The sequence below is a fragment of the Carassius auratus genome, chromosome 14 (genome assembly GCF_003368295.1).
Source record: "Carassius auratus strain Wakin chromosome 14, ASM336829v1, whole genome shotgun sequence".
Classification (NCBI taxonomy): Eukaryota; Metazoa; Chordata; class Actinopteri; order Cypriniformes; family Cyprinidae; genus Carassius; species Carassius auratus.
The window spans coordinates 2,619,763-2,643,274 of NC_039256.1; the positions used below are offsets into that span (position 1 = coordinate 2,619,763).

The window sequence follows — 23,512 nt, forward strand, 5'->3', positions numbered from 1 at the left end:
AGTGCATGCATTACTCCGGGATATTGGTTTGTTTGAACTCAGAGGGAGTGTCAGCCACATTAAAAAAGTTAACAGCTTAAGTTATTTGTGGATTAATGATTATTGGAGAACCGAACCATTTCAAATTATTCAGTTCGATTTGGTGAACTGGTTCAAAAAGATCCGGTTAAATCGAATGATTCGTTCGCGAACCGGATATCATACACTGCAGTGTTGTGAACGGGATCCAAACAGACCCGGAGGAGAAGACAATGCTGAATAAAGCAGTAGTTTTTGTTATTTTTAGATCAAATTGTATTTTCGATGCTTCAACAAATTCTAACTGACCCTCTGATGTCACATGGACTACTTTGATGAGGTTTTTCTTAACTTTCTGGACATGGACAATTTACAGTACATACATCTAAATCTAAAATATCTTAAACTGTGTTCCGAAGAAAAACGGAGGTCTTACAGGTTTGGAACGACATGAGGGTGAGTCATTAATGACATCATTTTCATTTTTGGGTGAACTAACCCTTCAAGATCACAGACAACCTCCGCAATTATTAAAATGACTGGAGGTCACCAGGTAAAACTAATGCTGTGTGAACAAGGCTTAAGAAAAGTTTGGATATTTTACCTTAATTCTACAGTTTTTGTTTGACAGACACTTTTACCATTCAATGACCTATCTGTCTTTTTATTTTTTAACAGTCTTTACCCATTATTGTTAAATGTTTAGCTCCCTCCGCTGCCATGCATTTAACAGTTTTTTTTTTACAGTGTAGATATACTTTCAGTTGAGTGACTTGTTCCACTTGTTACAAGCAGGAAGTCAGCACATTTATGCACAGAAGGAAGTTTTAGTAAAACAGCTGTACATATTTTCGTCATTCAGCCTAAGGGGCCATTCATACTGAATGTTCTTTTCCATTCTACAGATTTTTGCATTCCACTGAAGTAAGTTAATAACATAGGGTTTCGAAAAATGTGGCTGTACTACTTGCTCTAAATGGCTGCCTTTAATTTGTAAATTCCCTTGTTAACACCCCCCTGACCCTAGACTAAGGAGGCATGTAACAATTAGGAGCTTGACATCATGAATATTGATACGAAATCTTAAAATTATTTTAAGAAATCTTTTATTATTATTATTTTATTGCAAACTCCGCTGACTTGTTATTTGATCTATACTGTAAGTTTAGTTTGGCTGCTTTAAACTTTGGTTTTGTCACAGTTGGTAAACCGTGATCTCGGGTTGTTTACACTTTGTGGTGAATTCTGTGTGTCCCGCATCTGCACTGATTAGTTGTGGGCGTCTCCGTTAATTGTATCAGCAACAGCTGCCACTCATTACTCATCCACTATATAATGGCTTGTCTCACGTCTTGTGTTTGTGAGATCGTTGTCTAATGTTTGATGTGGTTCCCCTGTTCGTTTGGCTCTCAGTGTTGTTTGCGTTTGGATGTCTGTGTTTCCCTAGAACCTCATCCTCTCTCCGCACATTCACTCAGCCAAGGACACTTACCTTCGGGTCTATTCCCCGCAGTTCCTGTGCCATCCTCTCCTGCTGCCTCACGCCGTCATCATCCGGATAACTCACCTTCTCTCCGCCATCAGCTGGATTCCTCACCTCTTCACTATCCCCTCGGAGTGTCGCTGTCTCATTGTCATTGTTTGTTGATGTACTCATTCTATATCTTCTCATTAAATAAGTATACTTGCATTTGCTTCCAGACTGTCCTTTCACCCACCGTCACAGGTTTGTGAGGAGATCCCATATTATTGAAATTTTTTTATTTTATTTTATTTTTTATTAATATATAATAAGATAGTTTCTAGAAGCACAAATAAACAAGTGATTAAAGATGAGTTACCGTATTTTTCGGACTATAAGTCGCACCTTAGTATAGGTTGCATCAGTCCAAAAATACGTCATTACGAGGAAAAAATCATAAATAAGTCGCACTGGACTATAAGTTGCATTCCTTTAGAACCAAGAGAAAACATTACCTTCTACAGCCGCGAGAGGGCACTCTATGTTTTCAGTGTAGTTTACTGGAGAACTGAGCAGCATAGAGCGCCCTCTCACGGCTGGAGACGGTAATGTTTTCTCTTCGATCATTTCTCTTGGTTCATGTCAAATTAATTTTTGATAAAAAAGTTGCACCTGACTATAAGTCGCAGGACCAGCCAAACTATACAAAAAAGTGTGACTTATAGTCTGAAAAATACGGTATATGACAAGTTAATAGAGGCAGGTATCTTCCTATAGACAACATTAGAGCAGGGGGATGAAGCTGACATTGACACAGAAGCTGACTCAAGTGTTGTAGCTAGCGTTAAAAACACGGCTTCCTTAGATCCTCATGTAGCTGTACAAATTAAAAGATCTTGATCTCACTTTAAAGAACCAGGAGCATGAAACACAACTTCTTTGTCTGAGAGCTCAGATTGTGAAATTAAGTTGGGTTAGAAGTGCAAACTCCACGTAGCAGCCCAATTCTTACACCTCTTTTTAGTCCATCTTCTTCTAGTGATAGCATTGTGTCTAAATCTGAATTTGATGATGGTATGTCAAAATTTGTGCTTGTGCAAATCAGGAGTAGATTCTTATTTTATTGCTTTTGAGCATGTTACCGCAAAGGTATATTGGCCAAAAAACTGTGCCGCTGCAGTGTAACCTTGTTGGCAAAGCCAAAGAGGTGTGCGCCGCTTTTCCAAATGAAGAATTGTGAAACATTGTGAAAGCAGCCATTTTAAGAGCACACGCTGTCACGGGGTGTTTCTGTGAGGAGCACGGAGTGAGGAACGAGGAGAGGTGATGTCCAATTACATTTTTTTGAATGAATCCAAAGGAGACAGGAGAACACATCTTGTTAGATGAGCATGGCCTGTACATAATTGTAAAGTCAAATAGCACCAGATGTGCTGCCCATCGTTGTTCTGCCACTCCCCAATTTGGCCATACATTGGTAGCAGAGGGTATTGTTGTCATTAAACACTGTAAATCTAGTGTCAAGAAGGTAATCTCTTAACTTTTCTCTTAACCGACCATTTAAGGGGGGGGGGGGGGCGTAGTTAAGCGAAGTCTACAGCGGGAGAGAGAGTCGGGAGATAAACGGTGAGGGAGTGGGTTAAACGAGTATATAATGCCAGGAGAAACAGGAGTGTGTGTGAGAGAGAAGGACTGCTGACGAGAACCAATTCCTGAAGAAGCCTCAAGACTGTGAAAGTTATTTAGATAATTGTGTATATAGTTGGTGTTGTTTACATTGCGTTTAGTGAAAGAGTGACTTGTGTTAATAAAAGATCGTCAGCAGTCAAGTCAACCCTGTCTCTTCCTTTCCACCCACGAACATATTACAGCAGAATTTCCGCGGGTCATTAAAGAGCATTGAAGCCAAGTAGAAAGACTTGCTAGACTTGAATTTAGATAACAGACAATGTTTCTCAGGACATTTCAGCACACACGTTGTCTGTGATGTTGATCTTGGAGTTTAGCAAGTTTTTCTACTTGGATTAAAGGCGAGGTTTAGTGTTGCACTGTAGGGTTAAAGTATAAAAGCTTGAGGGACTCTATCTAGGCATTGACTTAAACTTTATTTTACATTTTAAAACATTTAGCCTTATTATACTGACTGGAAACTGGTATTTATCTGTATTTTAGTTTTGAGAGTTAATCACATATATTTTAATGGTCTTGTTAATCTTGTAAACTTCATTTAACTATCAAATGTGATCATTATGATTTCCAGTGACTATGCATTTATTCAGTTTTCTTCTGCTAAGTTTGGCTTTGGACCTCTGTCATGGATCACCTATTGTAAGTTGGATAGTTGACATATTATGTTATAACAAATCTGCATTTCTAAAGTGTTACAAGTGTTGATTCTCAGGCTAAATGTATGTTTCTAAATGTCTGAATATAATTCTCATATCTCATGATATATTTTTTCTTAGTACTGCACACTCACTAACATTATTCAGTTGTAAAGTTATGACAGCGATTTTGTTTACAGTAAGTGAACTGTGCATATTTTCTTGGTGATAGATTCTATTAACACTATGCAAAAACAGCAAAACATTTTTTTGTAATGAGTGTAAACTAATGAATTAAGTTTAAATAGTAGTTAAAGGGGTCATATGATGCTTTTTTAAAGATCATTATTTTGTGTATTTGGTGCTTAAATGGTCAAAAAAACTCCACTGACTCCACTGTGATGTGGTCTCTCTCTCTCTCTATCTCTCTCTCTCTCTCTCTCTCACACACACACACACACACACACAAAGGTGTGTATGCAAAACTCTGCATTTGAACAGTCAATAGCACGTTTAAACTAATAATAAAACATATTTAGAGTAGCTGATTCAGAAGTGCCAGATTGTCGTAGCAAAGTCAGAATTACCTATTCTCCTAGGTTCATGAAACAGTTGCCCACAAATGTGTTGCTGTTCTGTTGTATGTAATCTTAAAGGGTACATAACATACACAGTTTCACTTAATCTCATGTTAATCTTGAGTACCTATAGAATAGTACTGCATCCTACATATAACCAAAACGTTTTTAGTTTAAAGAAAAATACAGCTTTCAAATTCTTTCCCTTTTCGGAAAAAGGCGAGCTCCTGGAGGCGTGCCATAGGCGGAGCTATAATACTGATGTTTCGTGTTTTTTCCATTAACATATCTTCACTTATGTGCAGATTTCCAAAAAAATACAGAAATCTGATGCAATTGTACTTACCTGAATGGGGTCTTTTATCACAGGGATGGCTCCATGTTTTAATAGCAAACAATGTGCAAATCCAGCGTCGACTTGGGCCTTTTTTATAAAACATTCATCACTCAAATGTCAAAAGCACTTGCTACACTCTGTTGCTGCCCTGGAAAAACAACCTGCATCCACTGTTCATGTAACGGTGGGTTCTTGGGGAAGATGAACATGGTAAACTTTTCCTCACATCCAAAAACTCACTTATTTGGAGGCATTCTTGAACAAATCCTACGCAGCGCTATCGACAATTTTAAAGCGCGTTGATGTGCGCGGCCTTGCTCTCTTCTGCCCAACGCTTTTCCGACAGAAATGCTCATATAAAGAGTTCCGCTCTATGTTCCACTCTTGTCTACATCATTAGATCCACAATCTAAAAAAAAAAACAGTTGAAACTTGTAATAATTCGTCAAATGGGTGAATTTAGCCAGGATGCCGAGGTCACACCTCTACTCTTTTCGAAAGACATCCTGGGATTATTAATGACCACAGAGAGTCAGGACCTCGGTTTAACGTCTCATCCTATGGACGGTGCTTGTTGACAGTATAGTGTCCCCATCAATACACTGGGGTGCTAGGGCCCACGCAGACCACAGGGTGAGCGCCCCCTGCTGGCCTCACTAGCACCTCTTCCAGCAGCAACTTAATTTTCCCAGGAGGTCTCCCATCCAGGTATTGACCAGGCTCAGCCATGCTTAGCTTCAGTGGGAAACCGGTCTTGGGCCCCAGAAGTACATTTTTTTACAAGAATTCTCAGTCATTCTTCTAAATTATTTTTTACAACTTTGGCCATGTTTAGCATGAGAATCCATCTCTTTAACACTGTGAACAACTCTGAATACACAAAACACCATTGTACCCCCCCCCCCCCAAAGATTCCTAAATGCATCTACTTTCTGAACGTTAAATAAAGTGCTTTTGCTTTCGCCTAGAAACACACAGCATCTCCCTGACTTCTTTCTTTGCATGAACATTTGCGTGGCATTACGCAAATATTTCCACATCAAGACGTAGACATGTGGGGGCAAGTTTGAATAAGCCATTTTAGGGGAGTGTAGCAGAGTCTTAAATTTGATAAATATTATATCTTTGGTTTTGAGACTTTGCAACTTCAGGGATCTTATCTATGCACAATCAGTTTCTAACACTCTAAAGATAAAGGAAAACTTAATCGCATAATATGACCCCTTTAATAGTAAATAGTAAAACTCTTGATATCCGGCAACCACAAACATGCAAACTCACGTTTTCGAGGCATGTACAGTAGTCCAAAATAATTTTTTTTGTTCGTTTTTTTGGACAAAAATAATAAAACAAAACATTGTTAAAGTTTTTGTTTTTTTTAGATAAAATTAAGTCTTGTCTTTTATTGTCAAGGATATTGCATGTTGATCAAACCAGTTATTGTTTATTGACCTTGTCGTCTCATCATCATCTCATTTTAGTAATAGACAAAAGCTTGTCAATTAAACTTTTTAATCATAGATTTTGTTAAGGAAAAAAAAATGCACTTAATGTAAATAGACTGTATAGTCATTGGAATGTTTACATTTACATTGTGCAGGATGAAAGATCCTGTTTTGTATACTGTTTTAACTGGTAATTACTGCCTGATAAGTCGCTTACTCTTTTGTCATTTAATATTATAAAGGAATGGAAGGATATTCCAAACATAAACATAGGTAAAACTACTACAGTACATTATCTCAAGACCTTAAATACACACACACACACACACACATGGTTTGATATATTATTACTTTTTAACTAATGTTTATTTTATTCAAGAATGTTTACTGTGAACTTAACTCTCTTGTGCTATAGGTTTAAATCTCACAGAAGGAGACATCATGATGGTGAGTTCTGTTTGTTGTGCAATGTACTGTATAAATACAATACTGAATATTACAGTTGTTTTATAGATATACTTATTCTGCTTTAAAGCCTAAAGAAAGGAGTGCCATTCTTGGAAATCGGTGGGATATTCCCGTCCCCTATAAACTGACTGCAAATCTTAGTGAGAAAACATACATTTCTTACTTACAGCTTTTACATACTTAATTTAACTTTTATATTGTTTTCCAGCCTTCATGTGTTTCTTATTGTGGTTATAGGTTTGAACTATAAAGGAGTTATTTTGAGAGCATTTGAGCAGTACAGACTGAAATCATGCATTGACTTCAAGCCCAGAGCAGCAGAAGACTTTTACATCTCTGCAGAGAGTCATACAGGGTACAGTATGGTTCTAGTTAGTGTTCCACAATGTTAATATTATCTTGGACTATTTTATATAACCAGCTAATACACTCCCAGTTAAAAGTTTGGACACACTTTACTACTCCTTGTAAAGGCTTTTTCCAAGCAAAGTTTCAAGGTAAATATAATAATAATAATATTTAATTTTATTTATTATGTGCTTTTCTTAACCCAAAGCACTACAACTGCAATCATGGGTAACAACAACAAACATACTCAGTTACAGTAAGCAACTTTAAAAAGATATCTCCATCTCTATATCTCTTCTACTTCGTTCATTGCAGTCCTCTGATTCTCATCTTCTCGGCGTCCCTCAGTATCCACCTCTCATGTATGGGTGGCAGATTATTTAGTGTTGTTGCCCCCAAATTATGGAACTCTCTTCCCAGATCTCTCTGTCTTGTTACCTTTCCTATGTTCACTTCTGTTTATTCAGATTTATGTCGTCTTATCCATATATTATTCTCGCGATGTCTGATGTTCTCCTTACTTTACTTTCCGTATTATTATTTTTTTGTTTGTATATTATCCTCACAATTGTTTGATTCACTGATATTCATTGTAAAGTGTCCTTGAGCTCTGGAAAGGCGCTATATAAATAAAACATTATTATTATACTTATTGTATCCTTTGGCGTAATTTTTTTCTTCCGCTGCAAGTCTAAGGCAGCCCATAGAACCGCTTGCGGTAAAGTTGTATAATTCGGCACACTGATAGAGCACAGTCCCAACATTAACTATAGCATATTTGAAGTCTCTAACTTTTGAACTGTAAGCCAGAAAATGAAAATTCTTTTTTTCCTCTGAATCCTTGGCTCATGCCTATTCGAATTAACCCAAAAATTTAAAAATCGCAAAGTTTAGTTTTTCACTATTTTCAATTTTTTTTTTAAACCTACTTTTTCAAACTCATTCTAGACAGTCTGATTTTCCTGAAAATTAGCTCAGATCATCTTCAGAAAATGCTAGCAAAAAGTTATGGCATTCAAATTGATTCGTCCAACCGTTCTTGAATGACACGTTAACAAATTTGACAAAAAGCACGCAAAAGTGCATGTGAGGCTATATCTCGGCAACGGTTTGACATTTTGAAACCATACTTGGTGTGTGTTATAATAACCATGAACTGAGACTACCTGCATTGTTTCGACGCAGCGCCACCTAGTGGTCAGGATATATGAAAAATGTAAATTTTTGCTTATAACTTCTGAATGGTTTGGCCAAAAATCACACAACTGGTCTCTTTAGATTCAGTGAGTCATGTCAAGTCGAATGGTATCGAATGGCAGATTTCCCATGTCAGCCATTTTGGGCGTTGGCCATTTAGAATTATGTTTTAAAATGCTGTATTTTTTTAACGCATTATTGTATCATTACGAAAATAATTAAACAAATATTCGGCTCCATGCCCTGAAGGTACTCAAAAAGTTTGGTGGCCTTGTGGTCAAGAGTTATAATGAAATATCTAAAAAATTCGAATAACTTTTGAATAAATTAGACTATTGAAATGAAAATTATCTCCCTATATTCTTTTTGTCATGCCGAGAACATTGATACCAATTATTCCAAAATTGGCCATACGTCCTGTCCGCCATTTTGATTGATGTTGAAAATCTATATTTTTGAACTCCTCCTAGACTGTTAGTCCAATTTTCACAAAATTTGATGCGGATCATCTTCAGACCCCAATGGCCAAAAGTTATGGATTTCGTGTCGATTTATGAAACGGTTCTCATTTAGCACATCAACGAATTTGCTGGAAGGATGCCAAAATGTATTTGAGGCTGTATCTCAACAAAGCTTTGGCATATTTGCACCAAACTTTGTATGTGTCATTGTCACCTCACACTGACCATGCCACATCAATTTGGTGACAGCGCCACATATTGGCCAAGAGTAATAAACCATTCATTTACCAAAAATGCTAATAACTTTTGATTGTATTAGGCTATTGTGATGAAACTAATCTCAAAATATTCCTTGGGTTGTGCCGACAATAGACATACTGTACCATTTTATTAGTAGGATCTCTGGACTCCCTGTCCGCAATTTTGATTTATGTTAAAATCCTATCTTTTCTAACTCCTCCTCAACTGTTGGTCCGATTTTCAAAAAATTTGAGTCAGATAATCTTCAGACAGTGCTGACAAAAAGTTAAGCATTTTGTGTTGATTGACATAACCGTTTTCATACAGCACTGTTACAAATTTTAGGCAAGGTGCCAAAATGCATTTGAGGATATATCTCTGCAAAGCTTTGACATATTTGCACCAAACTTTGTATGTGTCACTGTCACTTCACACTGACCATACCTCATCAATTTGGTAACAGCGCCACCTATTGGTAAAGAGTAATAAACCATTCATTAACCATTAATAATTAAATTTATAAAAATGCTAATAACTTTTTATTGCATTAGCTTATTGTAATGAAACTGGTCTCAAAATATAAAAAAATGGTTTATGCCGACAACCTAGATACCAAATATGCCAGCTGGACTTCCTGTCCGCCATTTTGACTTATGTTGAAAACCTACTTTTTCGAACTCCTCATAAAACATTGGTCTGATTTTCACCAAAATCGAGTGAGATAATCTAGAGACTGTGCTGACAAAATTTTATGGATTTTGTGTCGATAGACAAATCCGTTTTCGTATACTACAGCAATGAATTTGAGGCATGATGCTAAAATGGCACTTGTAGCTGTAGCTCTGCAATGCTTTGGCATATTGACACCAAACTTAGTGTGTGTCAATGTCAGTCACACAGAACACACCATATCAATTTGATAACAGCGCCACCTATCGGTCACACTTGATAACCAATAAATCATGCTACGAGAGGTTGTATTTATGATTTTTTCACCATTTCGATTACAATCATCCTAAAATTGCTGCAATTGCTCATTGTTGCATTTGGTGACCAAGTCTCGAGGTGTCCTTGAGCAAGACACCTAATCCCAGCTGCTCTCGACGAGCTGGATGGCGTCTTGAATGGCTGACACCGCAGTCGGTGTGTGAATGAGTGTATGAATGGGTGAATGTGAGGCAAATTGTAAAGCGCTTTGGATGGCCATGTGGTCTGTTGAAAGCGCTATATAAATGCAGTCCATTTACCATTTATTATTATTATTATTATTATTATTATTATCTTTAAAGATTTATTTTAAAATTCAAAGAAACCTCTAATTCTGGCTGGTAAAGCATTCCACAATCATGGAGCTGAGACAGAGAAGGCTCTACGACCCATAGTTCCCTTTCAGTTGGTAACTCTAAACGTACCGACGAATTTTGATATCGCTTCGATAGACCAATTTACTTCGAGCGTAAACTAAACGAGCCAATTCACATTGCTATGCAATTATTGCACCCAGCTGCCGCTGATCACAGTGTGAGTATAATAAGGAACTGGGTGCAATGCATAACAGCTTTTCGCTTCGGAGCCAAGCGACAACATCGTTCTGCTCCATCCAAGTGTCTTCAGTGAGCTACAAGTTCAGTGCGCTCTTGAAAGCTTTTGGTGTTCCGATACGGTGCTTCAGCAGTGGTCATTCCTGTGTAGAGTGGGTTGCACACTTCAGGATGCACTGAGCCTTCTCAAACAGACACTGTGAAAAGTCCGGGAGGATGAGGAGCAAGTCTTGCTAGTGGTGCCGTATTGGCCCACTCTATCCCATTTCCCCAAACTAGTCCTCCTTGTTCAGGAAGAATGAGGTGTCCCTGTGTCTCTGTTCCCAGTGGAACGGGTATGTTTTCCCAGTTTTGTCCAATCTCACAAAGTGAGAGGAGCTACTTGTTCCTAACTCCCCGGCCTACATAAAATAGGGGCACAGGCGGCTCGCACGGGGCACTGGAAGGGGCAGCACCCATGGTGTTATCAACACCTTCATTAACCTGTTAGCCAGCACCCCCCCATTATGGGACTCACAGCTGAAAGTGCTCTACCTAGCTTATAATTGTAACAGTTTCCTACTTCAGTGTGTTACAAACATAATTTTGATGTCTTTGGAAAGAAGACCCTTTGGGCTTTACTTTTTATCAACCATATTTGATAATGCTCACAAAAATTAAAAGTTATAGACACTGAAGTGCCTTGAATTTTTTTTTTTTTACCACACTTAAATATTTTTTTTATTTGATATAAAAATAGATGAAATGAGTCCTGGTGCAATCAAGAAAAGTAATGGGTTGAAAGCCACATGTCTCATGAGTTTCTATTTCAAATCTGAAATGAAAATTCTGATATGAAAAATGAGACTCCTGCAAATATTTTTCTGAGACTATGTCTAGAACCCCCACCCCCCAAATATAAGAAAATATATTTCTCAATAGTATTGAAGGCTTCTACAAACTATTTAGTCAGTAAACATACCACTGCATAGTTTTTTCAATTATAAAACACTAGACAGAAACATCATATAAGTGATTTATTTGAGCACTAGAAAAATACAATAAGAATAATTAGAGTAAGAAAAATAAGAATAAATATAGCTGCAAGCAGCAATTACGGGGCCAAGCACTCCAACGGCAAATGTAGGAGCTAAGCATGTCTGAAGATCTGAAGATGATTCACGTCAAATTTGTGATATTTCATTATAACTCGTAACCACAAGGTGGTGCTGCCACCAAACTTTTTGAGTACCTTCAGGGCATGGAGCCGAATATTTTTGTAATTATTTTCGTAACGATACGAAACAGGTACTCTCAGGTCAGGGTTATTATAACACACACCAAGTTTGGTCTTAATATGCCAAACCATTGCCGAGATATAGCGTCACGTGTATTTTTGCCTGATTTTTGTCAAATTTGTTCACGTGTCATTCGAGAACGGTTTGACTAATCAACTTGAATTGCATAACTTTTTGCCAGCATGGTCTGAAGATGATCTGAACCAATTTTCATGAAAATTGGACTAACCATCTAGGACGAGTTCGAAAAACTAGGTTTTGGGGTTCATTTGACTTGGCTTGATTCAGGATTCAGAGGGAAAAAGAATTTTCATTTTCTGGCTTACGGTTCAAAAGTTATTAGCATAAAAATGTTTAAACTTTGGACAAGTGGTGGCGCTAGAGAGTTGGAGTTAGAGACTTCAAATTTGCTATAGTTAATGTTGGAACTGTCCTCAATCAGTGTGCCAAATTATACAACTTTCCCGCAAGTGGTTCTATGGGGTGCCATAGACTTGCGGCGGAAGAAACGGAAGAAGAATAATAACGCCAACGATTACAATAGGTGCCTACGCACCTTCGGTGCTTGGCCCCTAATAAGAAAAATAAAAATTGATTTAACTTTTTTTGCCAATTACAGAACATCCTGAGATTGCTAGAAATGCAGAATTATGATGCAAATAAGTGCTGATGTGCTGATGGCCACTTATACAGATGGTAATAACACAAAGTAAATAATCCACTCTCTCTATTCATATAGACGCGTTCACTTTGATAGCCGTGATCATACAGGAATAGCGAGCTGATTTGGGCTGATTTGCAATCAAACAGATGGTAATCATGCAGATAAATTCACATTCAACATAAAACACACTCTCACATATATAAAAACTGTTGAAAAATAAAACAAAGAAAAGGCGATTGCTATAAGTTCCGCCTCCATCAGCTGACAGGTGCGTCAGAGCGCGTCACGAGGGAGAAAATTCAATTCAAAATTCAAATAAACTATCTTTCGCCTATCTTTCATTCATTCTTTTTTTTCCGGTGGATCACCTCATTCGGTTTGTGACACTGTAAACTTGTGACAATTTTACTACAAACACGCAGTTTCTGACCGTGAGTTATTCCATAATAGAAACAAAAAATTTTGTCTCTGAAGAACTGAAACGTAAACAAAGGAATTATCATCCATATTAAAACGTTATTGTTTCGTTGGACTGAACATGCTCCATGAGATGTAATTCAGTGGACCCTTACCTTTCTAACTAAACTGGGATTTACAGCTGTGGATGTGTTTATGACTCATTATTACGATGAATCTGGTATGTACTGTGTTTTTATTCTTCATGTTTTGATGTGTACTGCTTACACAAATTTAGCAAATACATTTTTATAAGCTTTCCATTGAAAAACAGCAATCTGTCATCGATGCTTGAGGCTTAGATCTTTATTATGATATATAGTTTGTCAAGATTAATTTTGTCCCATTTCTTTTAATCTATTTGTAAACATTGACACGTGCAAACGAGGAGAGTTCAGTAAGCCGGGGTCCAGGTGCATTTTAACAGGTTAACTGCTGGAAGGTCGATGGGGTGTTGCAATGACCAAAGAGCATAGTTTTAAATTAAAAAAGGCCCATCCCTATAAAAAATGCAGGCTTTGGGCTTGCATCTGCACTTAAGACAACCAGCCAATAACCGCTCTGAGAATCACTTGGACCCAGTAATTTTTTTCAATACATTGTCACCTCGCAGAAGTTGACAATTAATGTTCATCTCATTCAGTTGCCTGAATTTAACGCAAAAGTGCCAATTGCCATCCTTCTTAGGGACCAATTCAACTGGCCCATGAGCTTTCCGGTGGATCTATAATTTCTCAAGGCAGCGATAAGCAGCTGCCTGCTTTGTGGAGAGCAACTGTCGCAGATGCTGCTGGATGGGATGGGCATTGCCTGTGTTTAGTCAATGATGTACCAGTTGCGTCTTGCTGACATCATTGGCTGAGGTGACAAAAACAGCATTTTGACGTTCCAGCATTCTCCACAGTTTCTAGTTCTACCAGTAAGACTCGGGAGGTGATTAAAAGAAATCAATAGAATTTACTTAGCAATAAACAGCAAATTGAGCAGTAATGATGGAGTTCTTTGGCATAGGCCCCATCCATAGCTCAAATCTGGAGGGTTGTAGATTCTAGCTTCTCCTGCCTGAAGAAGCCAGGGGCAGAGACTTCCCCCCATGCATGGTCAAGTGCTAACCTTATGGTGGAAGGGAGGATGGAAGTTAACACAGATGTCAGCATCTGCAAACGCAAGAAAGAGTGGGTACAGAACTTATTTATTGTGGGTGTCAAGTGATAATTGGTTATATATAAATGTAATGTAAACCAACAATGTTCCATTCCTGCAAAAGAGAAAAGACAATGTTATTGAGATATTCTTAATGTAGCCTGCTGGCTTGCAGAGGGATATTCTCCCCTCTAATGAGCCAGATAATAGCAGGCCTCACTTTAATCAAAGTAGCGAGTTATATAAATGAAGGGTATTCTCTCCAGCGGGAGAACTGCAAAAACAAGCAGCATGTCCCTGAGCTCCCTGCAAAAGAGAAAGACAATTGTATTGATTTGTCCTTAATGCAGCCTACTGGCTAGGAGAGAGGTATTCTTCCATCTAAAAGGAGGGAGAGAATAGCAGGACCCTCTTTAATTTAAGTAGTAGGGGTGTTCATCCCCAGCAAAGGGGGTTCTCTCCAGTGGGAGAAAACAGCAGGCTCTTTTTCTTTTTGAGGGGTGTTCGTCCCTTGTTGAGGGATAGAACAGCAGGCCCCTATGGTTATAATAGCAAGGGTGTTCTCTCCAGCAGGAGAAAACGGCAGGCCCTTTTCCATTTTTTGGTGTAAATGTATATTTTATACGAAATATCCACTTAGTCATCACCAACTTCCTATATTTAGCTATAGATCATGCTGTATACCATTACTCTGCCTCAGAAGCCTGTCCAAAATCAGTTCATGAGGTTGAAAACAGAAATGTTAGCCGGACACTTCAGCTCCAGTTAGTGACACTCCCGCAGTGTTTGCATACTGTAACAATGTTTGTTGTATAGGAAGGAAGACGGCAAGGTCGGCTGTTACTACTAACTGCTTTTATTTACAATTCAAACAAACAGTGTCCAAAAACCGGCAAATAAGAAACAAAACCATCAACATAAATTAGTCCATGCGTGTAGCAGCCAGCAGTCCTTCTCTCTCTCCCTCACTCCTGTTTCTCCTGGGGTTTTATACTCTCTCCACGCCAATCACTGCAACAAGAGAGAGGTGTTATCCCAGATGAAGTAAATAAAATGCAGTATTTGTCAAATACGCAGACGTTTCAGAAACGTTTTCATGAGCAACAGAAACACTTTTATATACTGCTTTATACAGCGCCATATTTTCAAGAATAAAAGTTCAACATAATCATATACGGTTTAAATAATAATACAGTGGGGTATATACGCTTTTATCTGTGTTGTATGATAAACATGACTCAATACAACAGTGCAACTACATTAAAAAAGGCTTTTACCATTCTAAACACAGATTTGTGGCCATTATTGGAACTGCAAATGTTGAATAAACCCCGTTCCCTGTTGTTCAGAGAATAGTACCCCAGGGTTCTTACACCTTCAAAAGTAAAATCCAAGCACTTCCAAGGAAACTTTACAACTGTTGTAAATTGCCTTTTTACATACATACTCTTACCTTAGTTAAAGCTCACGTACAGATACCACACAGACACACCTTACTTTGTAAATCATTTGGATTTTTTAAGGAACATTAGCAATTTGCATTTTTCTAAACAAAAATCTGCAAATTGCCAGCAGGCGGTGCATTTGGACCGGTACAAAAGTTTGTATGCACAAATAAATATCTGGCCTAATGGTTAGAGAGTCAGACTCCCAATCGAAAGGTTGTGAGTTCGAGTCCTGGTCCGGCAGGAATTGTAGGTGGGGGGAGTGCATGTACAGTGCTCTCTACACCTTCAATACCATGAATTAGGTGCCCTTGAGCAAGGCATCGAACCCCCAACTGCTCCCCGGCGCCGCTACATAAATGGCTGCCCACTGCTCTGGGTGTGTGTTCACAGTGTGTGTGTGTGTTCACTGCTCTGTGTGTGTGCACTTTGGATGGGTTAAATGCAGAGCACAAATTCTGAGTATGGGTCACCATACTTGGCTGAATGTCACGTCACTTTCACTTTCAAATGTCGAGAGCTAGAATTGTAATTTGTAAATAATAACATTTATTCATTTACTTTTTATTTAATTAAAGTTCTATTTTAAACCCTATAGTAGATGTTTTTTCCATCATCATATTTGAGGAAAGGGGGCACAACAATACAATCCTGCTTAGGGCACCCATTTGGCCAGCAGCAGCCCTGACTATAAGCAGATGACCTCTGCAATATTAAGGGACTCCATAACTGTATCACAGTTCAAGGGCCAGCTGTATCGATATTCATATAGTCAAATCTCTGTGATGATACATTGTCGTTTCAATATTTTGAACACAGCCTTACTGTATAGAGCTGAAGATCTTTGCCCGAACCCAATGGGACCCGACGGGTTCAGTCGGGTTTGGGTTTAATTTATTTCATCTCATGCGGGCTCGGGTCAGGCTTGGGCTTGCACTCCGGTCATGTGATGTGTTTCGGTGAGCGCGAGAAAGATGCGAAAAGGGAGAAAGATGTGAAAATGGATACTGAGTAGGTGTAACGGAGGCTTGCCTCTGGTGATTACATTTTTGTTGCACCAGCAACTTAAGCAAATTCTGAGGTGTGGAAAAGTTTTGACCACATTTATAATGAAAATAATTAGTGAATAATGATGCACCATCAGTGAGCGCAGGAACGCGCTGAAGCAATCTACAGTGGATTCAAAAATATTTCTCCACAAAAACATGTAGGCTTAGCCTAACTGCTGTGAGTTAAGGTTTTTCAAATGATAACTAAATATTAATTGAGTCTTAAATGTGTAACAGAAATGAGTCGAACCAGACAAATTAAAGAGTCTATCAAAGCGATGTTTGAAACACTGAGCCGAATTGCTCAGAAAGTCATAAATCAGTTCTAGTGCCACAAGAACCAAGCAAGATGACCAACCAACTTGTTCACACAACAGCTTTCAACATTTACACCACTAGAACAATTATTGACAATTTCAATTTGAATAAGAGAAATTTGGTGTCAAATGTGTTGTTCGTAATGGAAATGCAACGCTGGACATCACATGTAAGCCCATGAGATCGAGTTAAACACTTCCATTGACTTCCCCCCACCTAGCAGAACCAGACTGAAATTCCTAAGGGGGGGAAGGGGCTTTGAACCTCTTCACAGAACATCCCTATGTCAGAGAGTGACAAAGAAACTTATTTTTGTACATATATATGGACCAGAATGAACTCAAAAGGATTCATAAATTAATCAGTCCATCGCTTCACTCCATATTCATTTATGTGTAACCCACACATTTGACTATCATGTTATAATCACTTATTGTGTATGTTTTTTTTAAATAACTATGGCATAGCTTAACGATTCATAATTGTGTTTGGTATGTGTGTGATCGAATCTGCTTGCTTGATATTGTCCTGACAATCATTTATTTGTAAAATATATCATAACCTGGTAATAGGAATCATGTCCAAAATTAGACCCTGCAAGGCAGGAAAATTCGGACCACATGCTTGGTAAGATAAACATATGATTTATGATACCCCCGAGCCAAGACAATATCTGATTGGTCAAGACAACATTTGAGGTGTGGCCAACAGGCCAGTTTAAATACTGAGGACACCATAAAATCTTTGCTTTTAGTCTCTGGCTTTTAGTCTCTAGCTATGCTGCTGCTATTAGCCATGTCTGCTTTTAGTTCTAGCCTTGCTTGTGCTATCAGTCAAGCCTGCTCTTAGCTTTTAGCTTGTAGCTTTGCTACCTAGCTTTAGCTTCTCTAGCCATGCTGTTTAGTCATCACTGTTTGAGCGCGGTTTCAGCGTGCTTTGGCCTGCAAGCCTGCTGCTACTTAGCCACGATGAGAAGGAACACAACCTTGTCTCGTCAAACTTTATTTCTTTTCTTTTCCGTTTGAGAGTTTCGTGTTCTGAGTTAAGTTTTGTAACGTCGAGTCTCCTACGCCTGACCTCGGGTGCCCGTTCAACTTCAACCAGCGCACACGACTCTGAACTTTCAGCCAACGCCCAACAACCACGGGCTTTCCAAGACGTCACTCCAGCGACTGAACTTCCAGCCAATCAACGACCTCGGGATATGCCCTTTCACCGAGACTCCTTTTCACAGAAAACCAAGGCAATGTATTCTAAGACATTTGTGCTGTTAGCGCAGTGGATAAGCGCAGTGGATAAGACACACGACTGTGGTGTGGGAGACCTGGGTTCGAATCCACTGTGAGACACCAATGTGTCCCTGAGCAAGACACTTAACCCCTAGTTGCTCCAGAGGCGTGCGACCTCTGACATATATAGCAATTGTAAGTCGCTTTGGATAAAAGCGTCAGCTAAATGAATAAATGTAAATGTAAATGTGCTGGTGTATCTAATATAATTTTAACCCCATTGAGGAACTCAATGCGAGCGTTAATTAAGTGATTGATGGTTGTTCATGTCTATGCAATTTAACGTATTGCTGTAAACTTGGGATTCCATATTTCCATTCTCTTAAACTCATCTTTCCCTAACTTTCCATCTTCCTGCAACTTGTGTGAATGTGTGTGTGCGTGCGTTTATGTGTTAGATTAGTTTATATGTCTTAGATTTATCTAATAAAGCCTTATTAATATTGAAAAGAGAAGTATCTTGTGTTTTGTGCTTACAAGTTAATGTCTTAAACTGCCGATCTTGTCACTGTGCTAATTGATAGTGTTTCACTATAGTTTGGATATTAGTATCCAGCGCAGATTTGATGTTAAACGGCTCGTTCACTGAATCGCAGAGCATCTCAGTGACCAGCCGTGAAACAGTGATTCTGTTCAAATTCCCTTTAAAATCTTAAATGATTCCCTTTGAGCTAAATTGACCTGTTTGCGTTACATTTTTAATGGTGGAGAATGCGGGAAGTTTAATCTAAATTGTGAGCATAAACCAAGTTATTTAATCTTTGATTTTGCTTAAGGAATGACAGATGAGAGGTTAGCGAGACTTGTGTGTGTGTTTGTGTGACCCGTGACGTAAGCAGCGCGTGCCTCCCTCAAATGAATGAAAGCAGGTAGAACTCAGGTCCGTCTCTTCATTGTTAACAGCAGTAAGTGAACTTAAAAGTAAACATCTGAGATCGTACAATAAGGTAGAAATTGAGCGTGTTCCTCATTTTGTAATGCGTTGTTTATAGCTGTTTTGTAACTGTTTGCTGAACGGAGCTAAACTGTTAGTGTTTCAAAAGGGATATAAATCTGTGAATAAAGAATAGTCTTGAGCGTGTTCCTCAATCTATTTATCAAAGCCCCCGTATTCATATTTCATATAGTTTGATTGCCAGTGCGTGTTCCACTGCCGAATAAAATTTGATATTTGACTCCCCTAAGTTAACGTTAAACATTAGAGAATAATGTTTGCCCATTTTATATCCGTTCACAAAGTGAATGCAATCTCGCGTAACACTGCGTGTGTCCGAGAGTAATTTGAATGGGAGTGTTTTAAAAGCTTGATCAAGTAAATTTGAACTGTGTACCAACAGCGAAGGAAACCTTTTTGTGTTTATGTCCAGAGAAACTGGCACGGAGATTCAGATCTGCAGAAGGTCGCTATCGCTGTGTCCCCCTAACTACAACAAAAGCTGCTATATTTGAATTAAGATAAATTTAACTCTATACAAACTGAGAGTTTAAGTGCCACATCGCAAAACCAACTAAAAGGCGGTGTTGTTATTTGTACAGTGTTGAAATGAGCTGACATTTCATGTAACATGCTTAACTGTATTTGCAACAATGCAACAATTCATGTGCTAACGTTAATCCACTAGAGTGTGTTTTGGTTGCCCTAGTGACGACCGTGACCCGGAAGCCTTAACGTACTTCTGGAGCAACTCTGAACTCTGCACGCGCAGCGCACTAGTGTAAACAAACTCCACGGTGTTGCTAAGCTAACGAAACCGTTGCATTTACATTGAAGTCTATGCTAAAGCCACTAGCCTCAAAGGTTAGCCGTTAGCATTACAATCTAGTGGATGAATAGAGTGTGTTTTGGGCAACGCTGACGTGATTTAACCCTTTAAACATCTTAACTAACACTTGTTGGTCTCTTTCTCTCACTTATTGCTCTCTTTTCTCACTATACCACTTATTTTCATTTTACTAGAAAGGGAAATACTAACTCACAATTATTGTGACAAATTGAAATTTAATTGAAACATTAAATTTATTTTTGAATCATTTAAAATTTCCCTCTCAGATCATTTCGTATGATCCTTTATTTCTAGTATTCTCTTTTGGGCCTAATTATTTTAAGAATGAATAAGCCTTGAACTTTGAAAGTTTAAGTAAACTTATTCTACTTAATTTATTTATTACCCATCTGAATATATGCTATTCAGGCCTTTACTTATTTGATTGCGTTTTACCCCTCTTCCTGTTTTGGTTATACACTTAACCACTATTGTTTTACTTATTGATTTCCTCTTTTTAATTTCATTTTTGTATATTTTGCCCATTTATTATTATTTTATTTATTTTACTTTTTCTTACCATTTCTTTACTTTGTGTACCCTAGCTTGGGATCGACACACCTGAGCCCTAAAAGGAGACATTGTTATCCCTCACTACGAGTTCAAATAAATTAGAAAGACAACTCTCTTTCACTTAAAGTTTATTTTGTTTGATTAGTTGTGCAGCAACTAACACAACGCTCTCCTTGTAGTTGAGATAACCGCTACTGAGACTCACCATCTCCGTCCTCTCTCTCCTTTACTTTCCTCTTCTCATTTTACATTTGTAGGACATGTAAGAACCATCAATCAATTCTAAGTGAATTAAATACACAATCGTGCCAAAGACGACTAATCATCCTTATGAATTTGATTGTAATCATCCTCTCATTTGTTCTTCCTTACCTCCCTACATTTGGAAACGCAATCCAAGTTTTAGCATCGCATCCAACGTTGAGATCAATTTAATAGAGATACGTGTTGAACAACTGTCGCCTTCGCAGCCTCCCTGGTGAGCAGTCCAACTGAAAGGTTTATGGTGTCAATCCTGTCAGACTAAGAAAAGAGATATCAGAATTATCATTGTATTCTTTAGTCCAAAACAAGAATTATAATAATATTGTTTACCGTTTTGATAACGTTGAATTGGAGAAATAATAATTTTCCTCATTTGAAAAACAGAAATTTTGCTTGTCATTTAATTTGTTTTTCACTTCTTTCTCTCTTTTCCTCCTCCTCATTAGAGTGACAAAGTCTTCGCATCAACACAGTCATCACCACATTTCACTAGTGGTTCACAATCACTGATACAACACTTAGTTGTCCCACCACACATAGGCTTTTACTCCACACAGATCTGTGTCAGTCTCTCTTCTCCCTAGCGTGCCAACATGCCGCAGACTGCAGACCCCATTTCCCATGGAGAAGATGTGAACATTTGGCTGAGAGGCATGACAGACAGCCTCACTCCAAAGACATTTGAAATGTTATTATTTTTAATAATAATCCTAATCCTAAGAAGATTCCTGACACAAGATTCAAGCCAGAACAACAACCACGAGGAGCTAGTCAAGATCACGAGCTCACTAAGCTATGCCTTCACAACCCAGCTGAAACTGAGCGACAAGCACATCACCCACCTTCAAGAGGAGCTGACACATGCTCATTGTCGCATAGACAAGCTGGAAGTGAAAGTTCAAGATCAACTCAAAGCACCCAGCGAGAGGGAGCAGGAAACAACGGAACAAGTTATGAATCTCCAAGCAGCCCTGGATCCAAGGCGTTGTAGCTGCACACGGGATGACAATCAAAGACCTCAACAAGCTGTCTGAAAACATCAACAGGTTCAACCCGGACTCCACAGAGAGCCCCGACATCCAAGCTTACCTGCGAGATATCGAATTTAATCTGGAAGTGAGACCTCATGTGACTGACAGAGACTGGTTATACCTCCTTAGAGCCACGTCCAGCTCCGAGGTACGAAACTTTCTAGATCGACAGCCCAGTCAAACTAAGTCAAACTACCAGCGACTTTGTGAGGTCCTGATTAAAGAGTTTACAGACCCAGAGTCTGAACATGGACTGTTAACTGCCTTGGAAACCAAACAAGGTTGTCAAGAGACTCCACAAGCTTACTACAACCGACTCCGACAAGCCTACTTTGGTGCACACAACAACCCTGACCTTGAAGAGGATGTGAACTTCAAAACCCTCTTCCTAAGAAATCTGCACCCTGGAGTCAGTCACCATCTAGGTGTCATGGCCTGTCCGAACTCCATGACCATCCAACAGTTGCGTGACCATACACAGAAGGCCTATAACAAACAGAAGATGGCCTCAAAGAAAGGTAACAGAACCTCCACACTCTTGAACTCTGTCAACAAAGACTCAAGCCTTGCACTGGACGACACCCAGTGGCATCACAACACTAGAGTTTTCCATCAAGAGCACAGAGAGCGTGACACCCATATCCACAACCGTTTTCAGCCCAACTGCTGGAAAAATCCATGGGACCAGCCACGCTTCTCAAGAAACCAAAAGGTTAACATCTGGAAACCTAACCAGACATCCAAAGATAATCACCTGACTCATCCAAGAGCAACTCGTGTGGGTAAGCGACAACAAAACCCACCTCAGCACCACTCAGACATGCACAGTGCTGAGTATGCACAAGAACATGACCGCTTACCATTAGAAGACACGGAACAAGTCATGAAACAACTAAGAGAGTTCCTTCAAGACAATTTACATGCATATGACCACAAAGTTGAGTCGTGCTCGCTGTGACCAGCGACAGAACGGAAGGCCGGTGATCACCTGGTACACCACATCAGAGATGACAAGCACCTGTTCAACAACCACCCAGAACGAACAAGTCTTTCACGGCCAACCGTTGATGAAAAATCTGAGGTACTAAAGGACATCACCTCAGTAACCTAACACAGTCACTAACAAACTGTCAAATGAACTCCAACTCCAAGAACCACATTCCCTGTCTGTGCAACAGCAACCATCAGAGCACAGAAGATCAGAAAGTCTGCTACAGCCAGAAGGCATCACAAGAAGAATGCAACATAGGAGACAAAGTTTTGCAACCCAGCTTCACACAGCCATGCCAAACTGCCTCAGACTGTCTGCTAAAGAACTTCCTGCCTTGCTGGACTGACCCTCATTAGACCATGGACACGCCCTCATCCAAGCCAAGGATGCAGGGACCCAGTCTTCAGTGACATGCTAGAAAAAGGGGGAGACAACACAGACTTGAACAGATCTGACCACACATGCACTACACCATTAACACACAACATTACCTACACCCAGAGGTAAACACATCTACTGATAACACAGTCAACAAACATATTCTTCCCACAGGTAGAATATCCAACTTTTAGTGTAACAAAGTTACACATACCCACCATGAAGAAACGTGCAGCCATCCTCACAATAGGTAGAACACCTGACACTAAGTTAAGGTTCACGACACACTAGCTGCACCTGACATCCTAGCTCAATAGTAGTTGTAACCCATGCTTGGAAAACCCACAGCAGCCTTGTTTTGTTTTGTTCTTCTTTTACCTATCCTTCTCCTTCCCCTCTTTCCTGAGTAGGTGAAACGCCTAGACACCCTGCAAGGGTCGAAGGTCTGATAT

The 23,512-nt window shown here is 39.1% G+C and overlaps 1 protein-coding gene across 2 annotated transcripts in view; it reads left to right on the plus strand.

Annotated features, from left to right (window-relative positions):
* Positions 1 to 929: 929 nt before the first annotated feature.
* Positions 930 to 23,512, plus strand: part of LOC113113425 (meprin A subunit beta-like) — a 42,218-nt gene continuing 19,635 nt past the window's right edge. The window contains exons 1-6 of one of the 2 annotated variants that reach the window (XM_026279604.1): positions 930 to 1,667; positions 3,775 to 3,808; positions 6,407 to 6,437; positions 6,580 to 6,611; positions 6,700 to 6,772; positions 6,870 to 6,987. In XM_026279604.1, the coding sequence (XP_026135389.1) occupies positions 1,402 to 1,667; positions 3,775 to 3,808; positions 6,407 to 6,437; positions 6,580 to 6,611; positions 6,700 to 6,772; positions 6,870 to 6,987 (554 nt within the window). In that variant the 5' untranslated portion in view covers positions 930 to 1,401. Of the gene's footprint in view, positions 1,668 to 3,477; positions 3,634 to 3,740; positions 3,809 to 6,406; positions 6,438 to 6,579; positions 6,612 to 6,699; positions 6,773 to 6,869; positions 6,988 to 23,512 lie in introns of those variants that run through there. The other variant, XM_026279605.1, reaches the window with a different exon arrangement.